The sequence below is a fragment of the Scyliorhinus torazame genome, chromosome 11, assembly GCF_047496885.1.
Source record: "Scyliorhinus torazame isolate Kashiwa2021f chromosome 11, sScyTor2.1, whole genome shotgun sequence".
NCBI classification, from domain to species: Eukaryota; Metazoa; Chordata; class Chondrichthyes; order Carcharhiniformes; family Scyliorhinidae; genus Scyliorhinus; species Scyliorhinus torazame.
Window position 1 is genome coordinate 175,205,299 of NC_092717.1, and position 16,988 is coordinate 175,222,286.

General features: G+C 45.6%; 1 protein-coding gene across 4 annotated transcripts in view; it reads right to left on the reverse strand.

Annotated features, from left to right (window-relative positions):
- The window catches only part of virma (vir like m6A methyltransferase associated), a 142,726-nt gene that overhangs the window by 15,322 nt on the left and 110,416 nt on the right, over positions 1-16,988 (reverse strand). For all 4 annotated transcript variants that reach the window (XM_072468045.1, XM_072468046.1, XM_072468047.1 and 1 more), the window contains exons 18-20: positions 12,767-12,919; positions 10,399-10,559; positions 7,209-7,305 (exon numbers count right to left, since the gene is read on the reverse strand). In XM_072468045.1, the coding sequence (XP_072324146.1) occupies positions 7,209-7,305; positions 10,399-10,559; positions 12,767-12,919 (411 nt within the window). The remainder of the gene's footprint in view (positions 1-7,208; positions 7,306-10,398; positions 10,560-12,766; positions 12,920-16,988) is intronic.

A 16,988-nucleotide genomic window follows, 5' to 3' on the forward strand; every position in this document is an offset into this window, starting at 1 on the left:
GGGGCGGGATTCTCCGAGTCAAAATCGCACTCGGCGCGGGGAATGGGAGTCAAACCCGGGATTGGTCCGACGCCGCTGCCGCGATTCTCCAGTCCCCGGAGAATCGCCGCCAATCGGGCGTGCGCAGTCGACGGGCGCCGGTCGGAGGCCATTGAAAGAGGCCCCCGAGGCTATTCTCCAAGTTCCCGCCAGCGTGATTCTCTCATGGTTCCATCCGCCAACACTCAATGTGGTGCTGCAGACTCAGTCCGCAGCCGCCCCGGTGGGGGTGGATCATCACCGGAGGGGGAGCGGGGGGGGGGGGGGTTTGGAGCCCTCCAGGACAGCCAGGCTATCGATCAGGGGCCACCGATCCTAGGGCGCACGCAATTTGGGGTGGGGGGGCCTATCTTCTTGGTGCCGACCCATACCATGTCGCGCGGGGCGGCCGAAACAGGCCGCCGCCGTGCGCATGCGCGGACCCCCAACCGGAGGTGCAAGGCCCCGTATCAGCAGCCGGAGCTGCAAGGAGCAGTCTGGGGCCCTGCTAGACCCCTCCAGGTAGGAGAATCACACTGGACGTTCTGCAGGTAAGTCCAGAGTGCTTCATTTTTTCATGGGTGTGGGGACATAGCCCCATTATTGGAGTATCCTGCCCAGGAGATTTCCAAGAGCAAGTTAAATTAAATAAAATTGGTTTGGCAGTTTGGTTAATACCAGGCATAAATATAAAATGTAATAGTTCCCATAAACTAGCAGTGCCTTTCGAATCATTGAGAGAGAGCATAACTGGTATATTAATAGAAATTGAACACTGCTGGGATGTTGTTATGCAGCACATTATAGGGGAGAGAAATTTTAATTCTACAATGAATATATACTTTACTTACTGGACATGCCAAGAGTGAAAAATGTTCAATTTCTCAGCATTGCCAAGTATGTATATGCATGTCCATGTGCACTCTTTTTGTCTCCAGTTGTCAAGTATTTTACATAGTTTTTTTATTCTTTTTGGAATATGAGAGTTGGTTATGCCCTTGAGAAGATTGTGATGACCCATCTCCATGAACCACTGCAGTCTATCGGATATAGGTACAATCAGAGTGCCGATGGGGCAGGACATACTGACAGATAATGATGGAGGAGTCTAGGATACTGTCAAACCTGGCACTCATGGACTTCCGGTGGTGGCCATGGAGGAGTAGGCCGCACATTCGATAGCTCCCGCCTGAATCGGACTTTCGGACTTTTTTTCCTGGATTTTTGTGGACTTTATGAAGTAAATCGGCGGAGTTAGCCTCAGTAAGGAGGATTTCCCCCCGGTGTATGGATAGCTGGACCAGAAGTGGCCGTGTGAAACGAATTAGTCCCGATAGACGGAAGCGAGGGGAGCTGGCAGTTCGGCGAAGCATGGCAGACGGCTAGGACCAGGGAGCGGCGGCTCACTGGCCGAAGGAGCAACAGATGGAGTTTTTCAAGAGTTGCTGTGCCGAGCTAAAAAGGGATACGCTTGACCCGATGAAAGCATCGATCGACAAAATGGTCGCGACTCAGGCAGGCCAGGGGAAAGCGATCCAGGAGATCGAATTAAAACGCTCCAACCAAGAGGACGAGATAACTGTACTGGAACACAAGGTGGAGGTGCTAGAGGACCGCCACAAGCAGATGCAGGAGAAGCTGGAGAGCAGAACCAGAAGGCAGAATTTAAGAATCGTTGGCCTTCCTGAAGGTATCGATGGATCAGATGCGGGAGCGTATGTGGCAAGTATGCTGGAGTCGTTGATGGGAGCGTGGGCTTTCCCTCGATCCCTGGGAGCTGGATGGAGCCCACAGAGCCCTCGCAAGGAAACCCAAGGCGAACGACCCGCCAAGGGCCACGGTGGTCCGTTTCCACCGATTTTCAGACAAGGAGTGCGTCCTGCGATGGGCCAAGAAGGAACGGAACAGCAAGTGGGAGAATAGTGAGGTGCGCATCTATCAGGACCCGGGTGCGGAGCTGGCCAAGAGACTTGCAGGGGTCAACCGGGTAAAGACAACCCTCTTTAAGAAGGGGGTCAAGTTTGGGGTGTTATACCCAGCGAGACTGTGGGTAACACACGAGGACCGACACTATTATTTTGAGTCGCCAGATGATGTTTGGACATTTATTAAAGAGAAGACGTTGGACTCAAGTTAAGAGACACTTAATGCTTCGAAGATGGGAGGAGGCGGCGGTCTGTACTTGTGTTCTGTTTTAAATAAGATTGTGGTTAGTCATGTGCGAGAGCGCGGATTGGGGGACAGTTGAAGGGCGCTTTGTTTAGAAGGTGGTTGATACGGGGGGGATCCTGAACCCTTCAGGGGACTGGGTTCTGTTTTAAGTGAGTGTATATGTTTGGCTTTATGGTTATGCTAATGGATTTTGGAGAGCTGATGTTTACTTACTGGGAAATGTGATCTTGTAAATAGGTTTTTTCTATGTGGGGAGAGGGGCCCGAACAATAGGGCGAAAGTCTGACCGGCACGAGGGGCGGGGGATATCGGGATCAGCACAGATCAGCTGACTCTCGGGAGCGTGGTGGGGGGTGACCCCCGTCCAGGCTGATTACTTGGAACGTGAGAGGTCTGAATGGGCCAGTGAAGAGAGCACGTGTGTTCGTGCATTTAAAGGGACTAAAGGCAGACGTGGCAATGCTCCAGGAGACACATCTGAAGGTCACAGACCAGATGAGATTAAGGAAGGGCTGGATGGGTCAGGTGTTCCACTCAGGGCTGGACTCGAAGACCAGGGGGGTAGCAATTCTGATCAGCAAGCGAGTGGCATTTGAGGCTGGGAAAATAGTGGCTGATGAAGGGGGTATGTATATCATGGTGAGTGGGAAGCTGGAGGGGGTCCGAGTGGTGCTCATGAACGTCTACGCCCCAAACTGGGACGATGTGGATTTTATGAGGCATGTGTTAGGCAGAATCCCGGACCTGGAGTCACATAACTTGGTCCTGGGAGGGGACTTCAATACGGTCATTGAACCCGAATTGGATCGCTCAAAATCCAGGACAGGGAAGAGGCCGGCGGCGGCAAGGGAGCTGAAGGGCTTTATGGAACAGATGGGGGGCGTAGACCCCTGGAGGTTTACACGGCCGAGGATAAAGGAGTTTTCCATCTTCTCCCACGTCCACACAGTTTATTCCCGTATTGATTTTTTTGTTCTGGGCAGGGCGTTGATCCCAAAGGTGACGGGGACGGAATACTCGGCGATTACAGTTTCAGATCATGCCCCGCACTGGGTAGATTTGCGGCTTGGGGAGGAGAGATGGCAGTGTCCGCTGTGGAGACTGGACGTGGGGTTGTTAGCGGACGAGGTGGTTTGCGGGCGGGTGAATAAGAGTATCCAGAACTATTTGGAAACAAAGGACACGGGAGAGGTATCGGCAGCGACGATCTGGGAAGCCCGAAGGCAGTTATTAGAGGGGAACTTATACTGATCCTGTCCCATAGAGAAAAGAGGGAAAGGCCGGAGAGGGAGAGATTGGTGGAGGAGATACTCCAGGTGGATAGGAAATATGCGGAGGCCCCGGACACGGGACTCCTGAGGGAGCAGCGCAAGCTTCAGGCGGAGTTTGAATTGTTGAACACAGGGAAAGCGGTAGAACAGTTGAGGAAGGCTAGGGGTGCGGTGTATGAATATGGGGAGAAGGCGAGCAGGATGCTGGCACACCAGCTTAGGAAGAGAGAGGTGGCCAGGGAGATTGTGGGAGTAAACAATAAGGAGGGCAACTTGGTCTCAGACCCGGAGGGGGTGAATGAAGTTTTTAAGGAATTCTACAGCAAACTATAGGAGTCGGAACCCCCGGCAGGTGCGGAAGGGATGAGGCAATTTCCGGACCAGTTGAGGTTCCAGAGGGTGGAGGAGGGTCTGGTGGAGGGGCTGGGAGCACCGATCGAGATAGAAGAATTTGTTAAGGGGCTGGAGGGCATGCAGTCAGGCAAAGCTCCAGGGCCGGATGGCTTCCTGGTGGAATTTTTAAAAAGATTTCAGAGGTGTTGAGCCCACTATTGATGAGGACCTTTAATGAGGCGAGAGAGAAGAGAATCCTCCACTCTACAATGTCACAGGCCTCGATCTCACTCATTGTGAAACGGGATAATGACCATGAACAATGTGGGTCTTACAGGTCAATCTCGTTGCTAAGTGTGGATGCCAGGCTAAGATCTTGGCCACGAGGATAGAGGATTGTGTCCCGGGGGTGATAGGGGAAGACCAGACTGGATTTGTTAAGGGCAGGCAACTTAATGCTAATGTGCGGAGGCTTTTAAATATTGTTATGATGCCCTCGGAAGGGGAGGAAACAGAGGTTGCGGCAGAGATGGATGCAGAGATCGGGTGTAGTGGGAGTACCTGTGGGAGGCACTAGTTAGGTTTGGTGAGGGCTTTATCCAGTGGGTACAATTGCTGTACCAGGCGCCTGTGGCAAGCGTGCCCACGAACCGGCTTAGATCGGAGTATTTTTAATTGCACCGGGATACGAGGCAACTTTCCCCGTTATTATTTGCTCTAGCCATTGAGCCCCTGGTCATCGCGCTGAGAGCTTCAAGGAACAGGCAGGGGCTGGTCCGGTGGGGGAGGAAGAGAGAGAGCATCGGGTCTCGCTCTACATGGGTGATCTCCTCCTGTATATTTCGGACCCACTGGAGGGGATGGGGGAGGTCATTCAGATCTTAAGGGAATTTGGCAGTTTTCTCGGGGTATAAATTGAACGTGGGGAAGAGCGAGCTGTTTGTGATCCAGGCGAAAGGACAGGAGAAGAGACTGAGGGAGCTGCCGCTGAGGAGGGTAGAGAAGAGCTTTCGTTACCTGGGTATACAGGTGGCCCGGAAGTGGGATTTGTTGCATAAGCTTAATCTGACCCGGCAGGTGGAACAAATGGAAGGGGACTTTAAAAGATGGGACATGCTCCCGCTGTCACTGGCGGGGAGGGTACAGACCGTGAAAATGACAGTCCTCCCCAGGTTCTTATTTGTATTTCAGTGCCTTCCCATCTTCATCCCCAAGGCCTTTTTCAAGCGGGTTCATAAGATCATCTCGGGATTTGTGTGGGCGAACAAGACCCCGCGAGTGAAGAGAGAGCTGCTGGAACGCAGTCAGGGGGAGGGTGGGTTGGCACTGCCGAACCTTTGTAACTACTACAGGGTGACCAACATTGCCATGATCAGGAGGTGGGTATTGAGGGGGAGGAGGGGTCATGCAAAGGCACCAGTTTGGGAGCGCTGGTAGCGGCGCCTCTGCTGTTCTCGCCGGCCCGTTACTCCACAAGACCGGTGGTGGTGGCGACACTGAAGATCTGGGGGCAGTGGAGGAGACACAAGAGGGTGGAGGGAGCGTCGGTCTGGACCCCGGTATGTAATAACCACAGGTTCCAGCCGGGTAGGATGGACGGCAGGTTCCAGAGCTGGCAGAGGGCTGGTATTAGAAGGATGGGTGACCTGTTTATAGATGGGGGCTTTCCCAGCCTGCAGGCGCTGGAGGACAAGTTTAAATTACTGCCAGGGAACGGCTTTAGGTATTTACAAGTGCGAACCTGCCTGAGGAAGCAGGTGGTGGCCTTCCTGCTGCTGCCACCAAGGGGGATACAAGACAGAGTAGTGTCCAGTACCTGGGTAGGGGAGGGGAAGGTGTTGGATATCTACCAGGAGCTGTTGGAGGCGGAGGAAACCCCAGTGGAGGAGCTTAAAGGCAAGTGGGAGTAGGAGTTAGAAGGGAAGTTAGAGCCGGGACTATGGGCGGAAGCCCTAAGTAGGGTCAATTCCTCCTCATCATGTGCCAGGCTCAGTCTAATACAGTTTAAAGTGGTTCACTGGGCACACATGACGGTGGGGAGGATGAGCAAGTTTTTCGTGGTGGAAGACAGATGTTGAGGTGTGCGGGGAGCCCAGCAAACCACGTCCATATGTTTTGCGCATGCCCGAAGCTTGAGGAGTTCTGGCAGGGGATTGCCAGGGCAATGTCCAAGGTGCTTGGAACACGGGTGGTGCCGAGTCCAGAGGTGGCGATCTTTGGAGTGTCGGAAGACCCGGGAGTTCAGGGAGTGAAAGGAGCCGACGTCCTGGCCTTTGCCTCCCTGGTTGCCCGGAGACGGATCCTGTTGTTGTGGAGGGACTTGAAGCCCCCGAGGGTAGAGACCTGGGTCAGTGACATGGCTGGGTTTCTCAGCCTTGAGAAAATAAAGTTTGCCTTAAGAGGATCAACGTTAGGGTTCACCCAGAGGTGGTAGTCGTTCGGCGACTTTCTTGGGGAAATTTAATTTAAAATGTCGGCAGTAGCAGCTTTCCGAGGGGGGGGGGGGGTGATTAATGTTGTGTTTGTTTGTTTTTTGTTATTTTCGGTGGTCAGTGAAGACAGAGCCGTTCGGGGAAATATCTATTTTTGCACTATGTTGATGTTTAACGCCTATTGTTCTTTTTCTGTTTTTGTTATAAAATTTTACAAATATTTCAATAAAAATATATTTTTTTTAAAAACCTGGCACATCATAACTTGCAGCCAATGGCACAAATTTGGCACAAGCTGTTAGTAGGGAGGGCTTTCTAGAGTTGATTGGACTGTACCATTGCTGTTTCCGGTGCCTAGGTCAATGCGGGTGGTCTATCTGGCAATATTCCTTTCTTACTCCTCTGTCATGGTTTGCTACGACTGAGTAGCTTGGAAGGCCATTTCTGAGGGCAGTTAAGAGTCAACCACATTATTTGGGTCTCAAATGGTAGGTCGGCTAGACCAGGCAAAGTGAGCAGGTTTACTTCCCGAAAGGAAGTAGTGAACCAAAAAGGTTTTCACGACAATCCAATAAATTCACAGTAACCATTACAGTGACTAGCTTTTAACTCAAAGATTTATTAACAACTGAATTAAAATTCCACCAATTGCTGTTTATATTTTATATAGGACAAGAGCAGCAGGTACCTGGGAACCCCACCACCTGGAGGTTCCCCTCCAAGTCACTCACCACCCTGACTTGGAAATATATCGCCGTTCCTTCACTGTCGCTGGGGCAACATCCTGGAACTCTCTCCCTAACAGCACAGTGGGTGTACCAGCACTTCAAGGACTGCAGCGGTTCAAGAAGGCAACTCACCACCACCTTCTGAAGGGCAACTAGGGATGGGCAATAAATGCTGCCTAACCAGCGATACCCACATCCCACAAATGAATAAAAAATATATACATATATATATACTTTTCAATTTTTGTACTTACCATATCCAGGTCTGTGTCAAGCTCCTCGGTTTGGAAGGGAGAAAGCCATAATGTCTTTAGTTGGTCATCCAGAACATCTGCCAACACATATGCAGTCCTAGGATAAGAAAACAAATTTTTTTTTTGTCTGTCCAGTCTGGAAATTCAAACTCTGGCTAATGAACAAATCTTTTACCGTTTTAAAGTACAAAGAATATTCCTTTCTCAGAATATGAAAATGCTCAAGGGTTATTTTAAATACCACTCGCAAGATCAGTTATACTGCACCGTTTGATATTATAATGGTTCCACTACATATTCCATTTGTTTCATATAATTCAGGTGTGAAGTCACCTGAACCTGAATGAAGCAAGCAGCGAGAGGCACAAAGCAAAGTTTAAAATGTTTATGGATCATTTGGGAATGTCTTAATAGAAACTAGGAGCAGGAGTAGATCATACGGCCTTGCTCTGCCATTCAATATAATCATTTCACAGACTTCATTGAGTTGGCACGAGTCTGCACTGGCATTTAGAAAGAGCACCCCACTTGAGCACACGCCTCCACCACATCCCAGTAACCCCACCTAACCTTTTGGACACTAAGGGACAATTTAGCACAGCCAATCCACCTAATCTGCACATCTTTGACTGGAGGAGGAAACCGGAGCACCCTGGCGAAACCCACGCAGACATGGGGAGAACGTGCAATCTCCACACAGACACCAGAGACTGGAGTTGAATCTGGAACCCTGGAGCTGTGAGGCAGCAGTGCTAACCACTGTGTATCATGGTTGATCTTTAGTCTCACTGCCTGCTTCCTGCTTTCTCCCATACCCCTTGATGCCATTAATATCCTTTTTTTAAATCTCTCTCTTTCTTGAATACAGTGACTTGGCCTCCACAGTCTTTTGTGGTAGAGAATTCCACAGATTCACTACCCTTTAAGTGAAGTAAGGTTTCCTCATCTGAGTCCTAAATGGTCTACCCTGTAACCTGAGGCTCTGTCTCCTGGTACTCGATTCCACAACCTGGGAAAACGCTTCCCTGCATCTAGTCTGTCCAGAGTCCATCTAGTTTTAAACTCTAGTGAATACCGGCCCATACGAAGCAATCTCTCCCCATAGGACAGTCCCGCCGACCCCAATATCAGCCGAGTGAACCTCCGCTGCCCTCCCTCTAAGGCAAGTATATCCTTTCTTAGGTAGGGAAATCAAAACTGCACGCAAGACTCCAGGTGTGGTCTCACCAAGGCCCTGTATAACTCCTCTTGCAGTGAAGGCCAATATACCATTTGCCTTCCTAATTGCTTGCTGCGTCTGCCTTTCCACTTTCATTGACTGGTGTACAAGGCCACCCAGACCCGGCTGCACATCCACATGTCCCAATATATCACCATTTAAATAATATTCTTCCTTTTTGTTTTTCACTCCAAAGTGTATAAGTTCACATTGAGCCACTGCATCTGCCGTGTGTTTATGCACTCACTCAACTTGTGTAAATCACCTTGAAGCCTCCTTGCAATCTCCTCCTAACTCTCAATGCCGCCCAGTTTTGTGTCGCCAACAAGCTTGCAAATGTTACAGGGCACCACTGCTGCCTCACAGCACCTAAGACCCGCGTTCAATTCCGGCCTCGGATGACTGTCTGTGTGGAGTTTGCACTTTCTCCTCGTGTCTGTAAAGGTTTCCTCCGGGAGATCTAGTTTCCTCCCACAGTCCAAAGATGTACATGTTAGGTGAATTGGTTATGCTAAATAGCCCCTTAAGTGTCCAAAAGGTTAGGTAGGGTTACGCGGACGTGGTGGAGGCGTGGGTGCTCTTTCCAAGGGCCAATGCAAACTCGATGGGCCGAATGACCTCCTTCTGCACTGTAAATTCTATGATTCTATAAGTTACATTTGCTTCCCTTATCTAGGGCATTTATATATATTGTGAACACCTGGGGCCTATCATTGATCCCTGTGGAACCCACTACCATCGGGGAAGACCCATTTACACCTACTCTGTTTCTTGTCTGTCAACTAATTCTCGATCCATGCTAATACCCCTGTCGTATGTGGTTTAATTCTGCCAACTCAGTACGGTGGCGTAGTGGGTAGCACTGCAGTCTCACGGTGCCGAGGTCCCAGGTTCGATTCCGGCTTGGGTCACTGTCTGTGCAGAGTCTGCACATCCTCCCCGTGTGTGCGTGGGTTTCCTCCGGGTGCTCCGGTTTCCTCCCACAGTCCAAAGATGTGCAGGTTAGGCGGATTGGCCCGGATAAATTCCCCCTAGTGTCCAAAAAGGTTAGCTGGGGCTACTGGGTTACAGGGACGGGGTGGAAGTGTGGGCTTAAGTAGGATGCTCTTTCCAAGGGCTGGTGCAGACTTGATGGGCCGAATGGCCTCCTTCTGCACTATAAATTCTATGATTCTTGAGGACATGGCCTGAGAATATACTTGTAATGTTTATTTTGTATCTCATGTCATGTGACAGTGCCTTTAAGAAATGGATGTTTAAGCAATGTACCTTGAAGAAATGCAGTGATGTCAGAGTGTGGGTGGAGCTGGGCTTTAGATCAGTCATTTTGAAGTTTCAGTTTGAGAGAGCAGCTGCAAAGTGCCTGGCTGGTTTGCTGAGAGCTGCAGGAAGGAAAAGAACTGAATCTGCCGTGATCTCTGCCATGAAAGGCAATCTGTGGATCATTTGGGTGATTTAAACTCATAATAGTAAAGCCTTTAACCTGATGTGTTTCTGTTTAAAGGTGTTAAGTCTCTTGGATGTTGAAAGGAATAACTGAAGGATTATTTAGTGTTGTATTATTTTCGGGGTTATCTTTGAAGTAAGGGGTGTTAAGAGATCCAAAGTTTATTTTAAAGGTTAAGTTGAGTTCATGAAATAAACATTGTTTTGTTTTAAAAACCCACGTGTCCATAATTGTAATCCGACACCTGGAGAACAAGCCTTGTGCTCGGAAAAGCAACAATACATTAAAGGGGGAGGTTGGTTGAACTCCATGATACATTTTGGGGTTCTGAAAACACCTCATAATTAGGTTTCAAAATAGCTTCAGCTTTAAGAATTGGACCCAATTGCTTATCTTTAAGTCACCACTGTCCTAGCAAAAAGTAATTGTTTCTTTAAACAATGCAAAAAAATTTGGTGGCCCTCTTAATAAAAGATCAATTGAATCTGCAAATATAGATAGGTTCAACGGTATAGGTTCAGTACCTGTTGTTAAACTGGATTGGAAGAGACTCTGAGACAGGAAGGACAGGCTCCACATCCTGCGCAGTGACCGGCAATACATCTGGAGATGTTTCCAACATCTGTCTCAATCCAACAACATTTTCTAATAGAGAGTCAAAACTATCATCCTCTTTACACAGTTCCTATGCCAAAAAGGAAGTTTTTAAAAAAAACAAAAACAAATCTGCCATGTTGCCACATACACTTATAAGAAGACAGCTTTAAAATGTTTTAAATTCAAGACTAATTTTAGGATATAGATTAAACATTTTTGTTGCACATTCACAATAAACAATTAAAATATAGCCATTTCTAGACTGTAATGCTATGCTAATTTTTCAACTGTCCTCAAGTCTACTATTTAAAAAATATCAGCTGAAACGTTTTAATTCCTAAACACACATTCAATTTCTGACTCAATGCTATTCAAACCTGACAGGAGAACATGGAAGTGCAAAGTAGAAGATGCCTAGTAAATACCTAGTAGAAGAATATAACAATATTTTCAGCCAGCACTGAAGTCAGGATAACATCCGACTTGATGCATTTCACATCACCAAATGTCAACCTCAACCTAGAAGTTTTGAGTAACACAGGAATCGGAAATTTGTGTGCGACGGCTATAAATTTATAATGGATACATATCTGGTGATAGCAAGGTAAAAGTTACGAAAGATTTACCTATGGCAAGTCTCACTCAAACAACACCGGTCTGTCTTTCCTTTTGCAGTGTTTCTTCCAAAATAAATTCCGAAGTCAGAAGGTTAATGCAGAGGTAGGCCATTTGGGAGAGAACTCCAAACAGCAGCAGCAAAATACTTATTTTTCTAAATAAGCATGTGCCCAAATTGACAAATGAATTTGTAATTAATAAAATTTAAGAATCATCATAGGTTAGTAACCTTAAAAGATTATTAGAAGAGCTTTAGTGTTCTAGGCCACAAACGCATCTGCCAGAATGTTCTGTTAATTGGGATATTCTATACAAGTGAAGAAGTGAACTCACCAGGTGACTGGTATATTCTGGGCACTGAATTAAGTGGGAACAAATTATAAATATATATTTTCTCTTGATCGGGAACTAGCGCATTTTGCAAAATTTGTGATTTGTTGCAACTATAAACAGGATATTTTAATTACCCCCTCCCAGTCACTTAACAATTCCTACATTCTTATAATGATGTCAGAGTGGAATGTCATAATCCAAGACAAGTGATGTTAAATTCTCACAATAAATGTTTATACAGCAGTTTATAACGTGGTACACAGCATATTGAAAAATGTTAATATATAGACCATAAGACGTTGGAGCAGAATTAGGTCATTCGGCCCATCGAGTCTGCTCCATAATTCAATCATGGCTGATAATCCCGAAAGACATACTTGTCCTGCCTTCACCCCATTACTCCTGATTGATCCAGGACCTATCTGTCTCTGTCCACCCCCTGCCCGCACTTTGTCTTTTGGCCCCACCTCCATTCTCCTTCCCCCACCGCATCTTATTTTAGGTGTTTCTTTGGGGGCTCCTTTTCTTCTGGCCTTGCTCTTGGCCCCCTGATATCGATGTTCTACAGCCTCCCCTGCCCCTCTCTCTCTGGCCTCCTTTCTCCACCCCCCCGCCACCCTCCTCCCCCAACCCCTGCCCTCCCCTCCCATCCCTGTCTGTTCACTGTAGTCTCTCCACGTTCACTTTTTCTAGGCCTCAACCACTCCTCATATGACAAGTCTTTCATTCTGGGGATCATTTTTGTGAACCTCCTCTGGACCCTCACTAATACCAGCACATTCATCCTTCGATACGGGACCTGATGCCGCTCACAATATTCCAAATGGGGTCTGACCAGAACCGTATACAGCCTCAACAGTACATCCCTGCTCTTGTAGTCTAGCCCTCGCGACATGAATGCTAACGTTGCATTTGCCTTCCTAACTGCCAACAGAACCTGCATGTCAATCTTAGAGAATCCTGAACTTGGACTCCTATGTCCCTTTGTGCTTCTGATTTCCGAAGCCTTTTCCCATTTAGAAAATAGTCTATGCCTCTATTCTTCCTAGCAAAGTGCATAACCTCACACTTTTCTACATTGTATTCCATCTGCCTCTCCTAGCCTGTCCAGGTCTTCCTGCAGCCTCTCTGCTTCCTCAACACGACCTGTCCCTCTGTGTATCTTTGTATCATCTACAAACTTAGCAAAATGCCCTCCGTTCTTTCTTTCAGATCATTAATGCAAATCGCAAATAGCTGCTGTACGACTGTAAAAAGAATTTGCATTTTGTGAAAAGTGTAAACGAAAACAGCTAAATCACTGTGAACCACCCTACGGTATCTTTTTGTTGTAAAAGCTCATACCGTTACAACTTTATCCAGTTCAAACAGCAAATGATCATCAGTAGATTCCTTCCACTTTAATAGCTGCTTCACTTCTGCAGCACTGAGTGCTAAAGAGCGGGGAGTCTGAAGCCCATCTACCTCCATAGGAGCACCTTCATCTCCACAACTGGCCTGCGGAACAATAAATTACACACTACAACCGTTAAATCTCATGTCATCAAAAATGGATTTAATAAGCTAGTATACTAAATATAATGAAGATGATATGTAAAAATGATCAAGGGCAATGATAAAATTCAGCTTTTTAAAAACAATTTGTTCCAATCATTCAAGTCTTTCTTCCAGATTACATGACTTTTATTTTATTTAAATATAAATTTAGAGTACCCAATTCTTTTTTTCCCCAAATTAAAGAGAAATTTAGCGTGGCCAATTAATAATAATAATAATTGCTTATTGTCACAAGTAGGCTTCAATGAAGTTACTGTGAAAAGCCCCTAGTCACCACATTCCGGCACCTGTTCGGGGAGGCCGATACGGGAATTGAACCTGCGCTGCTGCCTTGTTCTGCATTACAAGGCAGCTGTTTAGCCCACTGTGCTAAACCAGCCCCTGTACATTCACCTACCCTGCACATATTTTTGGGTTGTGGGGGTGAGACCCACACAGACACGCGGAGAATGTGCAAACTCCACATGGACAGTGACCTGGGGCCAGGACCGATCCTGGGTCCTCGGCGCCATGTGCCAGCAGTGCTGACCACTGCGCCACTGTGCCACCCTCTGAAATGTTGATGTTATATTAATTTTATTCTTTTTTGACGTGGCTGTGGAGCTGAGAGAAAAAAAATGAGCTAAAGTGCCATCACGGGTAGGAGAGTATTTAACAGTATAACATGTTTACATGACTTTTATTTCGAACAATATGCATTTCTAAAACACAAACAACATTTAACATGGATACTGCAAAAACAGATAGTATTTGTTGGACAGATCAGACGTTTTCCTTCCCCTAAAACAATTAACCAAAGTTGGCTTTGATTCTGGTATAGAATACCGATGGTAGTATTCAAGGGAATGACAAAACGTCTGAAATTCCGAAAGCACTGATATTGTCCCTGGTCAATCTGTTGCAACACTTAGTTAATAAACTAATTTGTCTCGAAACATGTGATAATTGTGGGAGCTGTGCAGACAGGAATTTGTCTTCTTCTGTATACGATGCAAGTCTAAATGTGTTCCACATGTGCTTGAACATTTTTAATGAAATCATTTTCTTTGTTGCATTGTTATATTTTATCAGAATTATATTTAATTCACTAAGTAGAACACAGCAAGTGAAGGGGCCATTGCCAAGACAAGTGATCTGACTTTGCAAAAATACAAATTTCTGAATTGCAAGAAACAACATTATCTTATAGAAACTTGTGAATCAATTGAAAGGGATTTGTTCTATAGGAATTGAAGACTATTACACCCTGTTAAATGATGCAGAATCTGTATAATCATATCGATTTAACATGAATAAATTATGCAATGCTGCCAAGAGAACTTTTGAAGCACATAACCAAATGGTTAAACTGAGGAAACTAAGGAAATTCGGCATGTCCACATTGACTCTTACCAATTTTTACAGATGCACCGTAGAAAGCATCCTATCGGGCTGCATCACAGCCTGGTATGGCAACTGCTCGGCCCAAGACCAGAACAAACTTCAGAGAGTCATGAACATAGCCCAGTCTATCTTGCAAACCCACCTCCCATCCATTGACTCGGTCTACACCTCCCGCTGCCTTGGGAAAGCGGGCAGCATAATCAAAGACCTCTCCCACCGGGTTATTCTCTCTTCCAACCTCTTCCCTCGGGCAGAAGATACAAAAGTCTGAGAACATGCACCAACAGATTCAAAAACAGCTTCTTCCCCTCTGCTACCAGACTTCTGAATGGACCTCCTATGGACTGAACTGATCTCTCCATGCATCTTCTCTACTGTTGTAGCACTATACTCCATATGCTTCACCCGATGTCTGTCTATATGTTAACATAGTGTATTTATCGTATGTCCCATGTTTTTCATGAATGGAACGATTTGCCTGGACTGTACGCAGAATAATACCTTTCACTGTACCACGGTACACGTGACAATAAATCTAAATCTAGTCGAGAAAAGCCTTCCTAATAATTGGACCAGTACAAAAGTACTTTGTTTGGAATTTTTAGGAGAACTAGCCTTAGACTGGTTGTGCAGATTAGTAATAAAAAACAATCTTTTGTTCAAGTTATATGTAACATTATAGTCAAAACCAAAAGAAGTTACGTTTAGATTGCACTTTGCAATTAAAGGCTTAAATTTGTTGTACAATGTGAAAGCACAGGCATTGCATTCAAGGTCTGACAGTCCATTTGAAGAAGAGTAGTGGCTTGAGAATGGACAATGTGAGCCATAGAGACATCATGGTTTTGGAGTAACATTAGTATAAAAAATGGAAGCCAACTGATATGACATGGTTTTGGAAAAAGCTACAAAATAGCCTGCGCATTTTTAAAAAGAATATAATTGAATATGAAACAACTGAACGGTCTTTCTAGGAGTAAATTCATTATTATAGGTAGTTGCAACACTACGGGTGTCAATGCACAGCACCTGACACAAAACCATTGCTGGATACAAACAAAATGGTTGTTGTTTCCAAAATGTAAAAACAAGCTGCAGGTTAATAAAAAGCTCCACTTTGATGTAGACTTTACTTTGTGTAAATATAGAGGTGTAAATTATATGGTGAAACTGATAAAGGTTTTATTAAAACTACAATCATAAAACAGACAAGTGGTTAATTCACTGGCAACATCCATTAATTCCAAGGGCACACTGCAATGTCGCTGTTGCAGCACAAGGAAATCATTTCAACCCACCATTACTAATCCTGCGCTTTATATGAAACAAATATTCCTATTCTCATTCTGTTTTCAAAGTGCTGGTGAGAAATGGCACTCTTGAACTTTACAGCAACCTGCCCATCTAAACAAGTGAAGCGTGCACAAACATTCACACACGTATACATCGCTTGATCAGTAGTTAAATATTACTTTCAAAAAGTTTTAATTTGTATCTTTGGAAAAATTGTGTTCATTATGGTGAGGCATGTTAGTCTAGAGAATGGAATACATTTTTACTTTTGGCATTACACATGATCAATAAACAATTCACAAGTTAGATGACTAGCAATGCTCCAGTGTCGTTTATTTACCACAAGCCAGTCCCAACTCCAAATTGTAAATAACAATGTTCAATTTATATTCGTAAACCCTAAATCATGTGGAACAGTAATAATTATAATTTCATAATTATAATCGAGTTACATCTCCCAGTTATTTCAATTAATTATTTTGGCCTGACACCAGATTGAAATAAGAGTAATACTCCTGAGAGAGTCTCACTGTGTTTCACTTTGGAGACAATTCAGGCCTTCATATCGGATTTACACTAGACAACTTTAGCATCAGAACATTGCAGAAACAGTTCTGTGTCGATGCTAATGTCATAATGTTAATGCAAATCAAAATGACAAGGAAAAACAAAATAGAGAACAAGACAAGACGCAACCCTTTAACCAACTCTAATATTCAAAAGACACACTGGACTCAGATTGCTGCCACAATTATAGTTTGCCCCATTTTTTTGTCCTAAAAGTTTAGGAACAGAACCCCGAACAGTGCTTATGAAATACAGTTATTGGGTCACTGAGGAATGAGGACTACCCATCTTGATCTCTGTTCGCATTACAGTGCAAAATACTTGATAAAGTATCAGGTATTTTAAAATCAAAATAAATTTTAAACAACAACTTCTTTGACAAAATGAAATATCCGTAGGTACTTCATTGGAGAATTTCCCCCCAAAATTTGATACCAAGCAATGTCAGCAGATATTAAGGCAGACAACAAGGGTTGGTTAAAGAGGAACCACATAATTCCTGCAGTGCAATAGGTCGTCATTAGGCCCTTCGAGTCTGCACGGACCCTCTGAAAGAGCACCCTACCTAGGCCCACTCCCCCACTCTATCCCCATAACCCCACCTAAACTGCACATCTCTGGACACTAAAGGGGTAATTCTGCATGGTCAATCCACCTAACCTGCACATCTTTGGACTGTAGGAAGAAACCCATGCAGACACAGGGAAAAGTACAAACTCCACATAGACAGTCACCCAAGACTGGAATTCAACCCAGGTCCCTGATG